We start from the raw sequence: 14307 nt of genomic DNA, 5'->3' as shown, positions 1-14307 counted from the left end.
CTGAATGAAAACAAAACTTAATTCAGCCGATATCCAATGATGATACCCAAAATCTCATGGCAGCTATAGACTGATCAGCTTATTAACAATAATATCTAAAGCATTGGGCAATGGTGTTTATGATAAGTTGAACGACAGCCTTCTGTAAACACCACAGCACAGCAAATATGTTAATAAAAGTCACTGACAATGTCAAACATGCCTTGAATAAATGTGAAGTTAGCATTGTAACGCTGTTTCATTTCAGCAAGACGTTTTATTTTGGTATACTACTTATGAAAACAAAGGAGCTGAATTTCTCAAACAGAGCAACACTGTGACTGACAACTACCTTAAAAACAGATATCAGTAAGCTGTTCGTACATCTGAAAAGTCATCATGGAAACATATGCTCATGAGTGTCCCACAGGATTCATTCATTGCTCTATTGCTTTCCTCACTGCACCTCAGTGATATTCATCTGTGCTGTGTTGTGGTATCTTACCTGTTGATGACATCTAGTATCTAAATTCCAGATAGAACATCATTTCTGCTTCTGTATCAGGCATGAATGTCAATCTCTATTCAGTAGCATGATGGGCACAAAATGTGGACTTTAATTACTTAGAACTGACAGGTTGCTCCTGTATCACACTGAATGTTGATCAACAAACATTTCTCCTTGATTGTATATAATTACACTATCTAAAAGCAGTAAAATATTTTGGAATCATATTTGGTGAGCTGTAAAACTGGTAAGAACAAACTTATAGAATATGCAGGTACTCTTTCTCTTACCTAAATACAAGCCAAAAAATTGAAGAAATAAAATAGTCATTTGTCCAGCTGAATGCTTACTACTGTGGTTTAGTTCAGCTTGGCACAAATAATGGAAATTCCAGATGTCTTAAAATATCCATAAATGCTTCTAATATATGTGTTTGTAACATTTGGTTGTTTGATCACATCAGTCTTTCCTGTGCTCAATGTGACCAGACAGGGGACAAGGAAGTTCACACTATTTTCTTCATTGTTTTCAGAGTCACTGATGTCCTGAATATCTCTCCTCACATGTCAAACACTTATCATCATTCTATAGCTGCAATTCATGATATTATACATCCAGCATCTTGCCTGTACCTATGGATAACTTCAAATCTTTCCCCATCTCCATCTTCATTTTAGTCATATGGATATGGAAAAAACACCTAGTAACCTGTATCTAATTCAAAAACCACTCTGCATTCAAGAGTAGATCGCAGCTTTACCTGTTCATTTGATTTATCTTCCCTGTCCCAACTGTCTTCCTTCTGTCCAACATTGAACCAACATTTTGGCAACATTTCAACACTATCCACACTCTCCTTATGTCTGTGTACTATTGTTTTCTTTCCTCTCTGTCATCTGCTAATGTTACCCTTTTATTTCTTGCTCTTCTCTGGACCAGTAAACTTTTCCTCAGATTTGATTGCTTCTGTTGCTACCATACTTTTGTTAGATGTCCTTAATCACATTACAGAATTGATTAATGTATCTAATATTGTCATCATTTCTATTATTATTATTATTATTAATAATTGCTGATGTACTACACATATAGTAATACTAACTTGATAAGAATGTGTAGTTATATGTAAAAGAGGGCGTGAAGATCATAATCGTGGCAGATGAGGTAATACATGAACACCTGAATGTATCTTTTATCAGTAACACCAGGTAAAACTTGCTAATTATGAACTTTATATTGAGGGGGGGGATTGAAAACAGAACATATTCAGCTGACTGATAGAATATAAAGATTATGACATTCTTGAATTTACTATATTTACAAGGGTGTCCTAAAAAGTAATGCCTCTGAATCTTTTATGTGAGTATTGTTAAAGATTTTTTTTAATAAAACAAATGTTATTAACATTCTACATCCTCATTCTCCATGTCTACACAGTTGCAGGGGGATCCGATTTGTAGCATGTAACATGGTGATGTGGATCATAACTATGTCAGTATGTGAGCTGTGCAGGGTAGCCGCGGGGTCTGAGGCATCCTGTCATGATCAGCGCGGCTCCCCCCCCCCCCCCCCCCCCCCCCCCCCCCCCCCGTCAGAGGTTTGAGTGCTCCCTCAGACGTGTGTGTGTGTGTGTGTGTGTGTGTGTGTGTGTGTGTGTGTGTGTGTGAGAGAGAGAGAGAGAGAGAGAGACAGTAATCCTTAGTGTTAAGTTAGTTTAGGTAAGATTAAATAGTGGGTATAAGCTTAGGGACCGATGACCTCAGCAGTTTGGTCCCATAAGACCTTACCACAAATTTCCAAATTTTCAGTGTGTGAGAAATAGTGTGGTGTAACCAAGCTTCAAAACTCAAAGATTTTGCCCACACTTTGAGCCTGTCCTCCTACAGCATGACTATGCCAGACCACACTCGAGGGCTGAACATCTGCAGCAATTTGACACATTCACTGTCAATGGCGCACTATCATCGATCATCGTCCATACAGTTGCGACTTGGCCCCATCTGTTTCTCAATTGTTTCCAGAATTTAAAAAACACCTTTGAGAACTTTGCTTTGATTGAGGCTCCGTTCAAGAAATTTATTCTACAGTGATTATATCAACAAACTGGTCTCTGATTGGTAGAAATGTATTCATTGCTAGGATGACTATGTTGAGAAAAAAAAATGCAGATGTGAGGAAGAAAGGTTTATAATGTTACTAGTATTTGTTTTATTTTAAGGCCATATGAATTTTGACATAAATAATTTGGAGGCATTTCTTTTCAGCACACCCTCATAATAAGAATAGTTTTCCCCAAACGTGTTGTCTTCATCATTTGCTGTTTCCTTACATTTGCAGATAACTGAGAGTCATGGGGGTGACTAATAAATTCTATGTTCGCTGTAAATGATTTGAATGTGAACCTGAGAGTAACTTTAGTGCTGTGAAACTGGTTATTGAACTTCTGCTGCAGCTTTGTTTAACAAAAACATATTTTTCCAGATGAATCCAAAGATGGTGAAAATGATGCTGTAGAAATTGGTAGTCTGTTGCGCCGTGCCAGTGAGAACAGAAGAGCAACAGAAACAGTTGCAAGACATCTTTTAGCCAGACTGGAAGCTACTCTGGCCAGTAATGCTATTAACATCAGCACATCCCCTTGGGAGGAATACAGCCATACAACAAGGTATTAATGTTTTTGCCCTGCAAGTTGATAAAGCTGTCTATTAATGTCGTAATCTAAACAATTTCAGAAACTTAACATTAGTACAGAAAGGAAATCTTACGTGGGTAAATTCGTATATTTGACAACTTGTGGAAAGTTTTCAATGTCTTTTGGATTATCTAATTGAGCGTCACTGAAGTAAATAACTTCACAATAATTACATCCTATTCCATTGAAGACTATCTACATAGTGTCTCTTAAAATTATTGTATTATATTTTAATATTATTAATACTAGCTGTATAACACTATTACTTCATAAGAGTATGTCTTTTTATTATATTGCAATTAAATAAAATGTACATCTTTGATTCCTTTCCACCGCCCAGAAACTTGCCTCTGAATTACTCTTCATTAATTTAATCTCTGATTTGTTTATCTGTAATCAATATTGTATGCTGAGTTAACTGTCCATTCTGTGCCACAGTTCAAATAACTATATGTTAAGCTGATTGTGTGGTAGTTCTCCACTTATCTGCTCTTGCTGTCACTGAGATTGCATGGAAGAAATTTCTCCAAAAGTCTTATCCTTCCATACTCAAGAGTATAAAGGCGAACTTCAGTAGTCATTTGGTTGCCACTTCCTCCAATGACTTGAAATGCTGAAGGACTGATGTCTATGCCATCTGCATTATTTGCTCCTAAGTCTTCCAAAGATCTTTAACACTTTGGCTCTTTAATGCTGGATCCTCCATATCGACTTCCATTTTTTCTTCTTCTTCTACCATGTTTCCTTTTTCACAATGCCTTCAATGTACTGTTTCCATCCATCCCCTTTCTTCTCTGCTTTTGACAGTGGAATTCACCTTGAATTCTTAATGTTGACACCTTCACTTTTAATTGCATCAAAGGTTGTTTCGGCATTAAGTGCTCGCAGTGGGCTCATAAACCAGTTTCAGCATATTTCGCAACCATTCCACTCATGAATAGCACATGGGGAAAAAAAATACCCCCCCCCCCCCCACACACACACACACATGCACACACAAGCTCTGATTTCCCTTATTTTCTACCGTGGTCATTTCTAACATGTAAGTGAGAGTTAACAAATTATTTTTGCGTTTGGAAGAGTTGGTGATTGTGGAGAGATCTTTTCATGTAATATCAATGAAAAATGCCTTTGTTGTAATGACTGGCACCCCAACTCATGTATTGTATCTGTGATACTTTCTTCCCTATTTCAGGATAACACAGAATGAGTTGCCCTTCTTTGAACTTTTTTGATGTTCACCATAACATGCAGCAATACTCCAAAAGAGAATTGATAAGCATGGTGTAGGCAGTTGGTTTAGTAGATTTGTTGCATCTTCTGAGTGTTCTGCCAATAAAGCATAGTCTATAGTTCACTGCCCCACAACATATTTGTTTAGGGTCACTTTTCACAACTATATAGATGTCGTGTCAATTTCTTTGTACTTTTCCTCACCCTGGCTTTCCTGCATTTTCTTTATATTTCATTCCTGAATATTTTTGTACTTCCTTCTTTTGTAGATCAGCTGCAGAGTTTCTTCTGTTACCCAGAGTTTCTTCACAGTTTCATTCCTTGTGCAAGAATATTATTCGTGCCCTTTCCCTTCCTCCTCATCTGATTGTGGTATTCAGTACGGTATCTACAGCCTTAAACAACTTCAAACACACCTCAATGCATTAAGAGAATGATGGGAATCTGAGATCATATGCAAGGTATGGAAGATAGTTATGGAATGAGTGTACAGGTGGTATACAAGTCTAGTGACCAAATTGCCAAATTCAGATAATGGTGTTGAACTGCTAACAGAGCTATATTGACTGCCAGTGAGAGCAGACTCCAATCAGAAGAAGATAACTTAGTGTTTTTCCAGTGGTCATTGTTTAGTGATAATCAGAATACTTAAAAAATTGTTCATTTAAAACTAAGCTGTGAAGTTACTATCAAGTTTTTGTTTGTTGTGAATGCAAGCCAGCTGTACATTTACAGTCTGGATTGACAAGTAATGTTATTTATGCAGCACAAGCAGCTCAGGGGAATGCAGTGAATGGGGCCAAAATGAGGAAAGAAGACTACGTGATCACATAGGAAAACTGAAGGCAGAGCGCAGTGCAGTGAGGGCCACAGTAGTTGAACTGGAGAGCTGCCATGCAGAACCTCCATCTCCTCGTCCACCAGTGTCTATTGCAGAGGCCAGAAAGCTTGATCTTGAGACAGCTGTTCTTATGCAGGTAATGAAGTGGTTGAAGGGGGAAAATGCAGTATTATACGTTGTTTCTCTCCTAAGAGTTGTCAGTTGCATTTTCTCTGACAGTGTAGTGGATATTTGCAGTTTCTGTTACTGGAGTCACCGCAAACAAATACTGCTCTTAATGTCTTTCATGCAGTGCCAAGTGTCAAAAGAAAGTGAGTTCATTTTCCTTTACAAAAAAAAAAAAAAAAAAATTAAAAATCAGGATTTTTATGTGCCCCCTTAGACAGAGCAGTCCCAAATTAATCTAGTGCAATATTGCTTTTATCAATGTTTATTAACGGGTTATGAAAACATGAAGAATAACCAGTACTCCAGGTGACAGCACTATCCTGGCACACAGTACTGGTTATTCTCCTTGTTTTAATGTCTCTGCTAATACAGCTCGATAAAACAAAAATCGCACTTGACTCATTTTGGACCACTCTATCAAAGGGGCATGTAAAATTTCAATTTATTTCCTATGGGAAACATGGGCATCATATGAAAGACGTGATGAGCAGTATCTAATTAGGATGACTCCACCTACACAAACAAAACTGCAAATACATTTCTGTATAGGTCACTTAGTATGAAAATATTTTCAGTTTTACTGTAATTGCAATTCTGTAGCATGCTCCTTGCAAATATCCATAGGAGAAATGCTTTGCTGTTAAACAGTTGTTTAAGGACATGGTTTCCCAGGCCTTGCCTTGCTTCAGTCTGCACAAACAATGCATCTCCTCTGAGGCTATTTTTATATTTGTGTAGCCAAAGTCAATTTAGGAAAACGTCTTCCACTGAGTCTGTTTACAGGTTAAGTAGTTTGAGTGGAAGTTGATTCAGCCAGGGCTCATTTGTTTATCAAAGCTGTTGGCAATTTAATAACCAATTCAGCAAGACATTTGCTAGTAGGTCTCTACTTTTTACATAAAGCAAACAAAGCTTTTTTCAATCACTTTATTTGCTGCCTCCCAAAAGGTTAGGAGCCCATTAACTGGCCGCTGTTCTCTACACCAGCCGTGTTTTTACTATAATCCACACCTGCAAAATGAATTATTAGTTTCTGGGCAATGAGATTGTTAGCTAGCCCTTTTCTATTTGTCAGTACTGTGCTATAGGGCCACCTTGAAAATAAATATGAAGCGAGTCACAGATGACAGTTGATGCCCTATGCATTGTGTGTGAAACAAGGGGAACAAACACTGTGAAGCAAGTAACACATATAGTTGTCTGTATGTCTTTCCCGCCAAAAGAAGAGACAGGTGCTGCTATCTGTATTATTTCATTGTTGCACTAGCATCATAGAGTACCTTCACTCAGATGACAGATATAAGGCAAACTCTGGAATATATTTACAAACACGAGAAATGGCCGACATAGGTTTTACTTCGCTTGTCTTTTTTGAGTCTACTTAGCTGCATTGCTCGTCTTCAAAGTGTTTATGTCTGAATCAGTCCCTGTAGCATATCCAGTATAAATATTCATAGGATTGTTGCTTTCATCTTAGCTTCTGTTCTTAATTAATTGACAAGTCCCCAAAATTCAAGTGATAGTACAAATCAGCTTGTTCTAATGCCCTCTGAACTTGGTCTTTGAAGAACAGGGTGTTGCAATGTGGTGGCCTTCCAGATATGTAGGCCACATTTGGAGGGTGCCACAGCAAGATGATTTGTAGTGTCTTTCACTTGAATTTTGAAAACTCATCAGTTGGTTAATAAGAGACACTGTGACAAAACTAGACTTATTATTTTCATCACAAAATTCCATATTGTACCACTAAACACCTGCTTAGTAGCAAAGCAACAGTCCTATGAATATTTTAAAGACAATGCTACTGATAGTGGTGCTAACATTAAACCAGTGATAGGCCAAGACAGCAGTCAGTGAAAGTTCATTCAAAAGAGCTTGAAAATAAGTGTCACTGGCATGCAGCCCTAGTTACCATTGTTGACACAAATAAAATGCTCTCTGGTGCTAAAAAACACTTATGGAGGTTAAGCTACGTGTCTTACATCTAAAATTTAATTTTTTGGAGTAGTTTTTCAGTACTTGGTTATTCTAATAAAATTGCAGTATAGTTAATTAAATAATTTGTAAAGAGTGATGAATATTGTTTGTGCTCTTCACGGGTATGCTGCCGAATATGATCGCCTTCACTACACGATATTTCGGTGATCCATGTAGCCACCGTCTTCAGGTGCAATCGCTGAATACACACTAAAAGTACAAGCGAACTCAGCAACTTGCCTTTCTTGCCAAATTTATCAAACTTCTTTACAAGAATAACCATCTTCTCCCTGTAGAGGTTTCTGTTGCGATTCCATAGATTTTCCCGGCATCTTACATGTTTATGCTCTTCACGGGTATGCTGCCAGACATGATAGTCTTGACTATGCGGCAGCATAAACACATAAGACACTGGGAAAATCTACGAAGACACAGTCATGAGTATTGTTAAACAGTTCTAAAAATCATAGCAGAGATTACCATTCACACTCACAAAACAAAGCAGTGTCTAAAATATATCATACAAAATCTTTATTCAGTGAAGAAGAAGAAGAAGAAGAAGAAGAGGGGGACACTTTTTCTTTATGCGTTTCATTAGGTCAAGTTTCTAAAACAGTCAAAAGTACACATTAACTGTTGTAGATGCAAATGTACTTGCGTAGTTTCATATGAAATGTTGCTTTCACCTTGTGCTGATATCCTAACCAAAATGCAGTAATTATGTTTATCTTAATCTCAGATGGCACATAGTACCTATACACAGTACAGACTTAGCAAGTACAAGCACCTACATGTGTCTGTTCTTCAAAAAAATCATCGTAAATGAAAAAGATACAATCAGTGACTGCACATTATCTAAGTGGGACATACAGACAAAGTACTGTATTTTACTTTTCAATTTGCTATTAAATAATCATCTGTATGAATAAACATTGCTTTCAAGTGGCATAACCATGGAAAAGGAGTATAACTGACAAAAATATTAAAAAGAAAGTTGCTACTCACTACATAGGAGAGATGCTTAGTCACACATAGGCACAACAAAAAGATTCTTACAATTAAAATTTTTGGCCATTAAGGCCTTTGTCACCAATAGACACACAGGCAACTGCCTGAGACTGCAGTTGTGTGAGAGTTGCGTTTGTGTGTCGACGACTCATCATCTCCTCTGTATGGTGAGTAGCAACTTTCCTTCTTGTAATACTGTTACATTCCATCCTTGATTTTCCATTGTTTTATAACTGAGAAAGAGTTATCTTAAATGATGGAAAATTCAGGATAGAATGTAACAATATTATGAAAAGTGATATTAAATCACAATCACTAAATGATGAGTGTAGTTTCTTAAAAATACATACAGAGTATGATTTAGACACTTCAGTAAGACTGTTTTAATGTGTATTAATAAATAAACACTGAGGATACATACCAGCTGCCTTTCACACTGTTGGCACAGTATAGTTACTAAGTATCTACTGACTTTTTTTAAAAAATTAGGAATTGATGGCAATGAGAGAAGACAAAGCTGAACTCAGGGCAAGAGTGTATTTGCTAGAGAAGGAAAGAGCATCCTTGGAACTCAAACTCAGTTCTATGGATGCTCATCATGCAGCTCAGCTGGCAACTATCCAACATTTGCAAAGCCAACTGCAAGAAACTGAGCAACTTCTAAATTCTCACAGTAAGGTATGTATCATATGCTTTATAGATAAATTTCGTGCATAACTGTTTTTAACTGATGTATAGACGATAGTTGTCCCCTCAGATGTTTCCTCAGCACTGCTAAAGAATTGTCGATTTGACGGTGGATTAATTAACAAACAAATGGCTGTTTTTTACTCGGATGCTTTGTTTTGTGGTGGAATTCTGCACTGGAAATTATTTTGTCCACTTTTGGCCCCTTTCACTCGGTAACCATTTAAAATGTAATCACACTAAGGTGAAAATGTCACTTTTCTAGCCTTAAGGTACAAATCCACGCAACAGGAACTACAGAAAAGAAAAGGATGCACCACAAAGGAATTACCCGAGTGGGACTGAAACTGGGAGTTGTGATGTAAATTTACAGACAAACAAGTGTTTATAATTTCAGAAAAAACTGAATGATTTACTCAAGGAAAGGAGTTTCACAAGTTGACCAAGTCCAAAATGTACTGGTCCACCTCTGGTCCTTAGCAGTTATTCGGTTTGGCATTGATTGATAGAGATGTTGAATGTCCTTCTGAGGGATATCGAGCCCAATTGTGTCCAATTGGCACATTAAATCGTAAAATCCTGATCTGATTGGAAGGCCCTGGCCACAATAGTCCAAATGTTGTCAACTAGGGAGAGATCTGGTGACCTTACTGGCCAATGTATAGTTTGGCAAGCAGGACGATAAGCAGCAGAAACTCTCACCATGTGCAGCCAGGCATTATCTTGCTGGAATGTAAGCCCAGAATGGCTTGCCATGAAGGGCAACAAAATGGGATGTAGAATATCGACATACTGCTGCACTGTAAGGATGCTGCAAATGAGAACCGAAGGGGTTCTGCTATGAAAAGAAATGGCACCCCAGACATTCACTCCTGGTCGTAGGGCCGTGTGGTAGTTGATAGTCAGGTCGGTATCCCAATGCTTCCGAAGCGTCTACACATCTCCAATGTTGAATCTCACTGAATTAAGTGGAATGATCTTCACTGATGAGTCCTGCTTCGAACTGAGCCGTAAGGACCAGTGAAGATATACTCATCTGACCATCACCCGCCACACTGCCCGACAACCAGGTATAATGGTCTGGGTGCCATTTTTTTCATAGTTATACTCCATGGTACCCTTACAACACAGCAATGCATCAATCAAATTCTATGACACATTTTGTTGCCCTTCATGGCAAGCCATCTTGGGAATACGTTTCAGGATGATGTTGCCTGATCGCACATTGTGGGAGTTTCTGTTGCTTTTCAAACCCCACTTTCAACAGCAAGGTCACCGGGTCTCTCCCAGACAGTGAACATTTGGAGTATTATGGAACAGCCAACCAATCAGCTCGGGAGGACATCCAACAATTCTATCAGTCAATAATAAGTCAAATAACTATTTGCACAAGGGCCAGAGGTGGGCCAACACATTACTGGCTTGCTCAATTTGAGATGCTGTTTCTCTCAGATTTCCTTTTTTCCCCATTAAGAGTGTATTTAATTAGCGCATACATCCACCCACACAGTATCATATTACATATTTTATACTGCATGGTCTTATGTTTTAAACATCTTGGAAGAACATTCAATTACCTTTTAAACAAGCAAACTTACATTTACTTCAGGCAAATTTACACCTACTTCTCCCAAGCCAACAGGTGTTTTGTGGCAGACAGTACATCTTGTAAAACAATAATGAATCCCTTCCTGTTCCATTTGACTACGGTTTCTCAAAATCTCATCATACAATTTGGTGATGGTTTAAAAAAAATTGTGTTTTGTGGTAATAAAAAGAGTTAACCCTTTGAGTATCAGTGATTTCCGACTGAAACCATCAATGCTATTGCAAGACAGAGACATCTAGCAGTCACTGAGGTACATCATGAATGTAATGTATTATTGCAGTCTCTTACAGCACTCAGAGCAACAGTTGGTGTGAAGATGGTGCTATGTGATTGTAGAAGGGAATGGGAAGTGCTGGGTGGGTCGTTTGGACAGCTCTTGCACCTGGGTCTTCCACGGGGATGATTCCTGGGGCATAGAATGTTGTGTGGATGCCAGAACACTACTTTAGAGAAGGGGGAGGCTATTTCAGTCCTGGCACAGGCTTATCTTACCCTATCAAAGGCTGGGCAACCTGTGGAAGCAGCTGTGTTGCAATGATCTCACAGCTTTTTATAGTGGTATGACTGCAAACCAGCTGACCACCAGGATGAACAGCCACTGACAGACTGGGAAAGAGCAAAGCAGACCACTCTGTGCCATAACATTCTTGATATCAGTAACTGCTTCACAACCCAGGCCATCTGGATCCTACTCTCCACGATCAGCTTTTCTGAAATGCACAGATGGAATTATCCCTACAAAAAATTCTCAACTCCCACAATTATCCTGGCTTCAACCAGCTGTCCCCTCACCCTCATTGTATGCTGCACTCTGCCAATGAAACCAACCACCCACCCACCCTAACCCCTTCTGTGCTCCTCTGCTCCCCACAGCCCACTTTCCGATGCTACGCCAGGCAATCTCACCAGGCTATCATCTAAAGTGCATGTCATTTACGAAGGCGGCCAAGTTTAGGTTAGTGCTGCGCATCTGACATCACAAAATGCAGTCAGCCAATGAACAGAGAATGACATTGCCAGAGCTCGACTGCAGTGCAGAGCACAGACGAGCGTCTTCAGTTTTAGAAACATTCAGTCATAAATAAAGTAACTGAACAAAAGCAAGGTCTTGATAGCAGACTTTCTTTTATAGAAAGTTTGGAAAAAGCATTCTTTATACCAATTGCTTCATATTCTATTAATTAATTAAACCAAACAAGCAATAAGCCTCTTAATTCAGGCAATAGCAAGGAAAGGTGTTTGTATCTTTCGCAATAAAGAACAGCGGTAATTGTTTACTTCGTATTGTACTTCGACGAAATGTGAGTAATTCTTAGTCATACCAACAGTGTTTGTCGGTATTTTGCGTGACCTGTTAAAGGCCTCTAGGAGCTCTCTTGAATGACGACCTGCGTTAGCGTAATGGTTAAAGTGTTTAGCTGCTAAGTCAGACACTGGACTCGCATTCGGGAGGACGACAGTTCAATCCCGCATCCTGATTTCCCTAAATCGCTCCAGGCAAATGCCGGTATGGTTCAATTGAAAGGGCACGGCAGACTTCCTTCCCTAATCCGATGAGACCGATGACCTCGCTGTTCGGTCTCTTTCGCCAAACAATCCAAATGCTAAGTGAGAGGATATGAGTTCAAACCTCATTTGGTGCTTAATATTTTCTTTATTTAAAAACAATATCGAAGTGTATTATTTCATGAATTTTATCTGTTTGAGTTTAATTTTTTGAAATTTCTAATGCTTTGTCTCTTCATTAGAATTGTAATAAGTTTTCGATTTTTCTAATTTTGTCCTCCAATATTCCATTTTACAGCAATTAAAAACAATGTAAAGGTACACATACAATATTCATGTTATCTGTTTTGATTGTATATCTTCTCTTCCGCAGTCGCTGTTTTACTATTCATATTGAGATATATTCTTTTGCGACAGTATTAAAAGTATTATATTAAAAACAAAGATTCCAAGACTTACCAAGGGGGAAAGCGCCGGTAGACAGGCCAATAAAATAACACACACACACACACACACACACACACACACACACACACACACACACACACACACACCAAATAAAAGTATTATTTAGAGCAGAATTTCAGCTCATACGTTTGCCGAGCTACTTGATTGTCAGACACAATTCTTTGCTTCGCTGCTTTGGCAACATCATCATATTCAATGTGTTCAACTGACCTATGTTTTGGCAAGTATTTGCTGTCCATTGTGACACACAAATTGTTTGCGCACTGTGCCTCTCTGACAATATATTTTAGTTTTTTCTATGTTTTACTATGTCCACAATTCAGTTTTGTGTACTTCACCAACTTTGTTTTAATTAAAACTATTTAGAAAAAATCGAAATGACTGGCATAAATAAAACTTATATTACAGTCGCAAAGGACGGAATATTTCTCAATATTACTTATGACACCTATCTCGTACTTAAATTAAATGAGATATTGTTATACAGTAAATTTTATATGAAATTTAGGTATCTTGTCCACATTTCATTCTCAATATTGTGGCAACTAAAATCGACCATACGGAAAATATACACTATGGACTTACTTCTGCAAACTCTTCAAAATTTTTGCAATGGTGTACTACATTTAATGTTGCACAATAACTGTGTTAAACAGTGAAACAAAATTAAGTCATTTATTGGGGGGGGGGGGGGGGGGGGAGGTATCAGTCAAGAAGATGTGTAAAAATCAAATTTTTGGGCCAAATAGTTTTTGAGAAATCAAATGATAAGTGTCGAAGCAGTCGGAACACTGTGTGTCAGCACAGGCAAGCAGTGCAGTGATGACAAAATAGCGCACAGCGCACAGCATGGAATGCGGGGAGTACGTCTCTGTAGCAGTGAAAGGGTTAATGCGGCTGTGGTGGCTTTACTTCATAAACTGCGCACTCCCCCCTAAATGTGAGTTTGCGAACTATACTATACTATGACGCTGCTTCTCTTGGTGCGTGCGTCGTGGCAATCTCCCACGTCTGGGCGGGCATGCGCGAGCCACCAAGATAAAAAAAATTGAACTATAGTACCTACATGCCATGCCAGACAGCACTCTTCTCGCCTCCAACCTGTACCCCCACCATCCCATCCCATCCAACTCCAGTGTGCTATTCACATGACTGTCACATTCTGGTTGGAGCTGCTGTTAGTAGCAGCCACATGTACATCATGCGAGCTCGCTTGTGCTCTCTCTCTCTCTCTCTCTCTGTGTGTGTGTGTGTTGCAAGTCTTTTGGTTGTGCCTGGCTACAGCAACATTTCTACGTATCATCCTTATGGTGAGTATCAATCTATCCTTTTCTTAATATTGTGTAAGGTTCTCTGTGACAAATTTGAGTTTAAACTACTGTTTTTATGACTGGTTTTAAAATAATGCCACTGGAGCAGTATGTACATTCAATATAAATTTATTAAATTTTATGCCCATTTTGAGGACTATATTTTGTTTGAGGCATTATGACATCATGGAAGTTTAGAGATGTGAGTGTGCCTTGTGCCTAGAAATAAAAATTGTGAAATTTCTTTCAAATACAACTCATGAAATGATGAGTGGTCAAAAATTATATGTCTCAGTGCAACTTCCTTGTAGATTAAAATTG

The 14307-nt window shown here is 38.5% G+C and overlaps 1 protein-coding gene across 2 annotated transcripts in view; it reads left to right on the top strand.

Moving 5' to 3' along the window:
* Positions 1-14307, top strand: part of LOC126268025 (colorectal mutant cancer protein) — a 585914-nt gene that overhangs the window by 563004 nt on the left and 8603 nt on the right. For both annotated transcript variants that reach the window (XM_049973446.1, XM_049973454.1), the window contains exons 11-13: positions 2969-3152; positions 5179-5389; positions 8896-9084. In XM_049973446.1, coding sequence (XP_049829403.1) covers positions 2969-3152; positions 5179-5389; positions 8896-9084 — 584 coding nt within the window. The remainder of the gene's footprint in view (positions 1-2968; positions 3153-5178; positions 5390-8895; positions 9085-14307) is intronic.

Source organism: Schistocerca gregaria, chromosome 1 (genome assembly GCF_023897955.1).
Source record: "Schistocerca gregaria isolate iqSchGreg1 chromosome 1, iqSchGreg1.2, whole genome shotgun sequence".
NCBI classification, from domain to species: domain Eukaryota; kingdom Metazoa; phylum Arthropoda; class Insecta; order Orthoptera; family Acrididae; genus Schistocerca; species Schistocerca gregaria.
The sequence above is the reverse complement of the archived record's forward strand: the minus strand, read 5'-3'. Positions and strand labels throughout refer to the sequence as shown.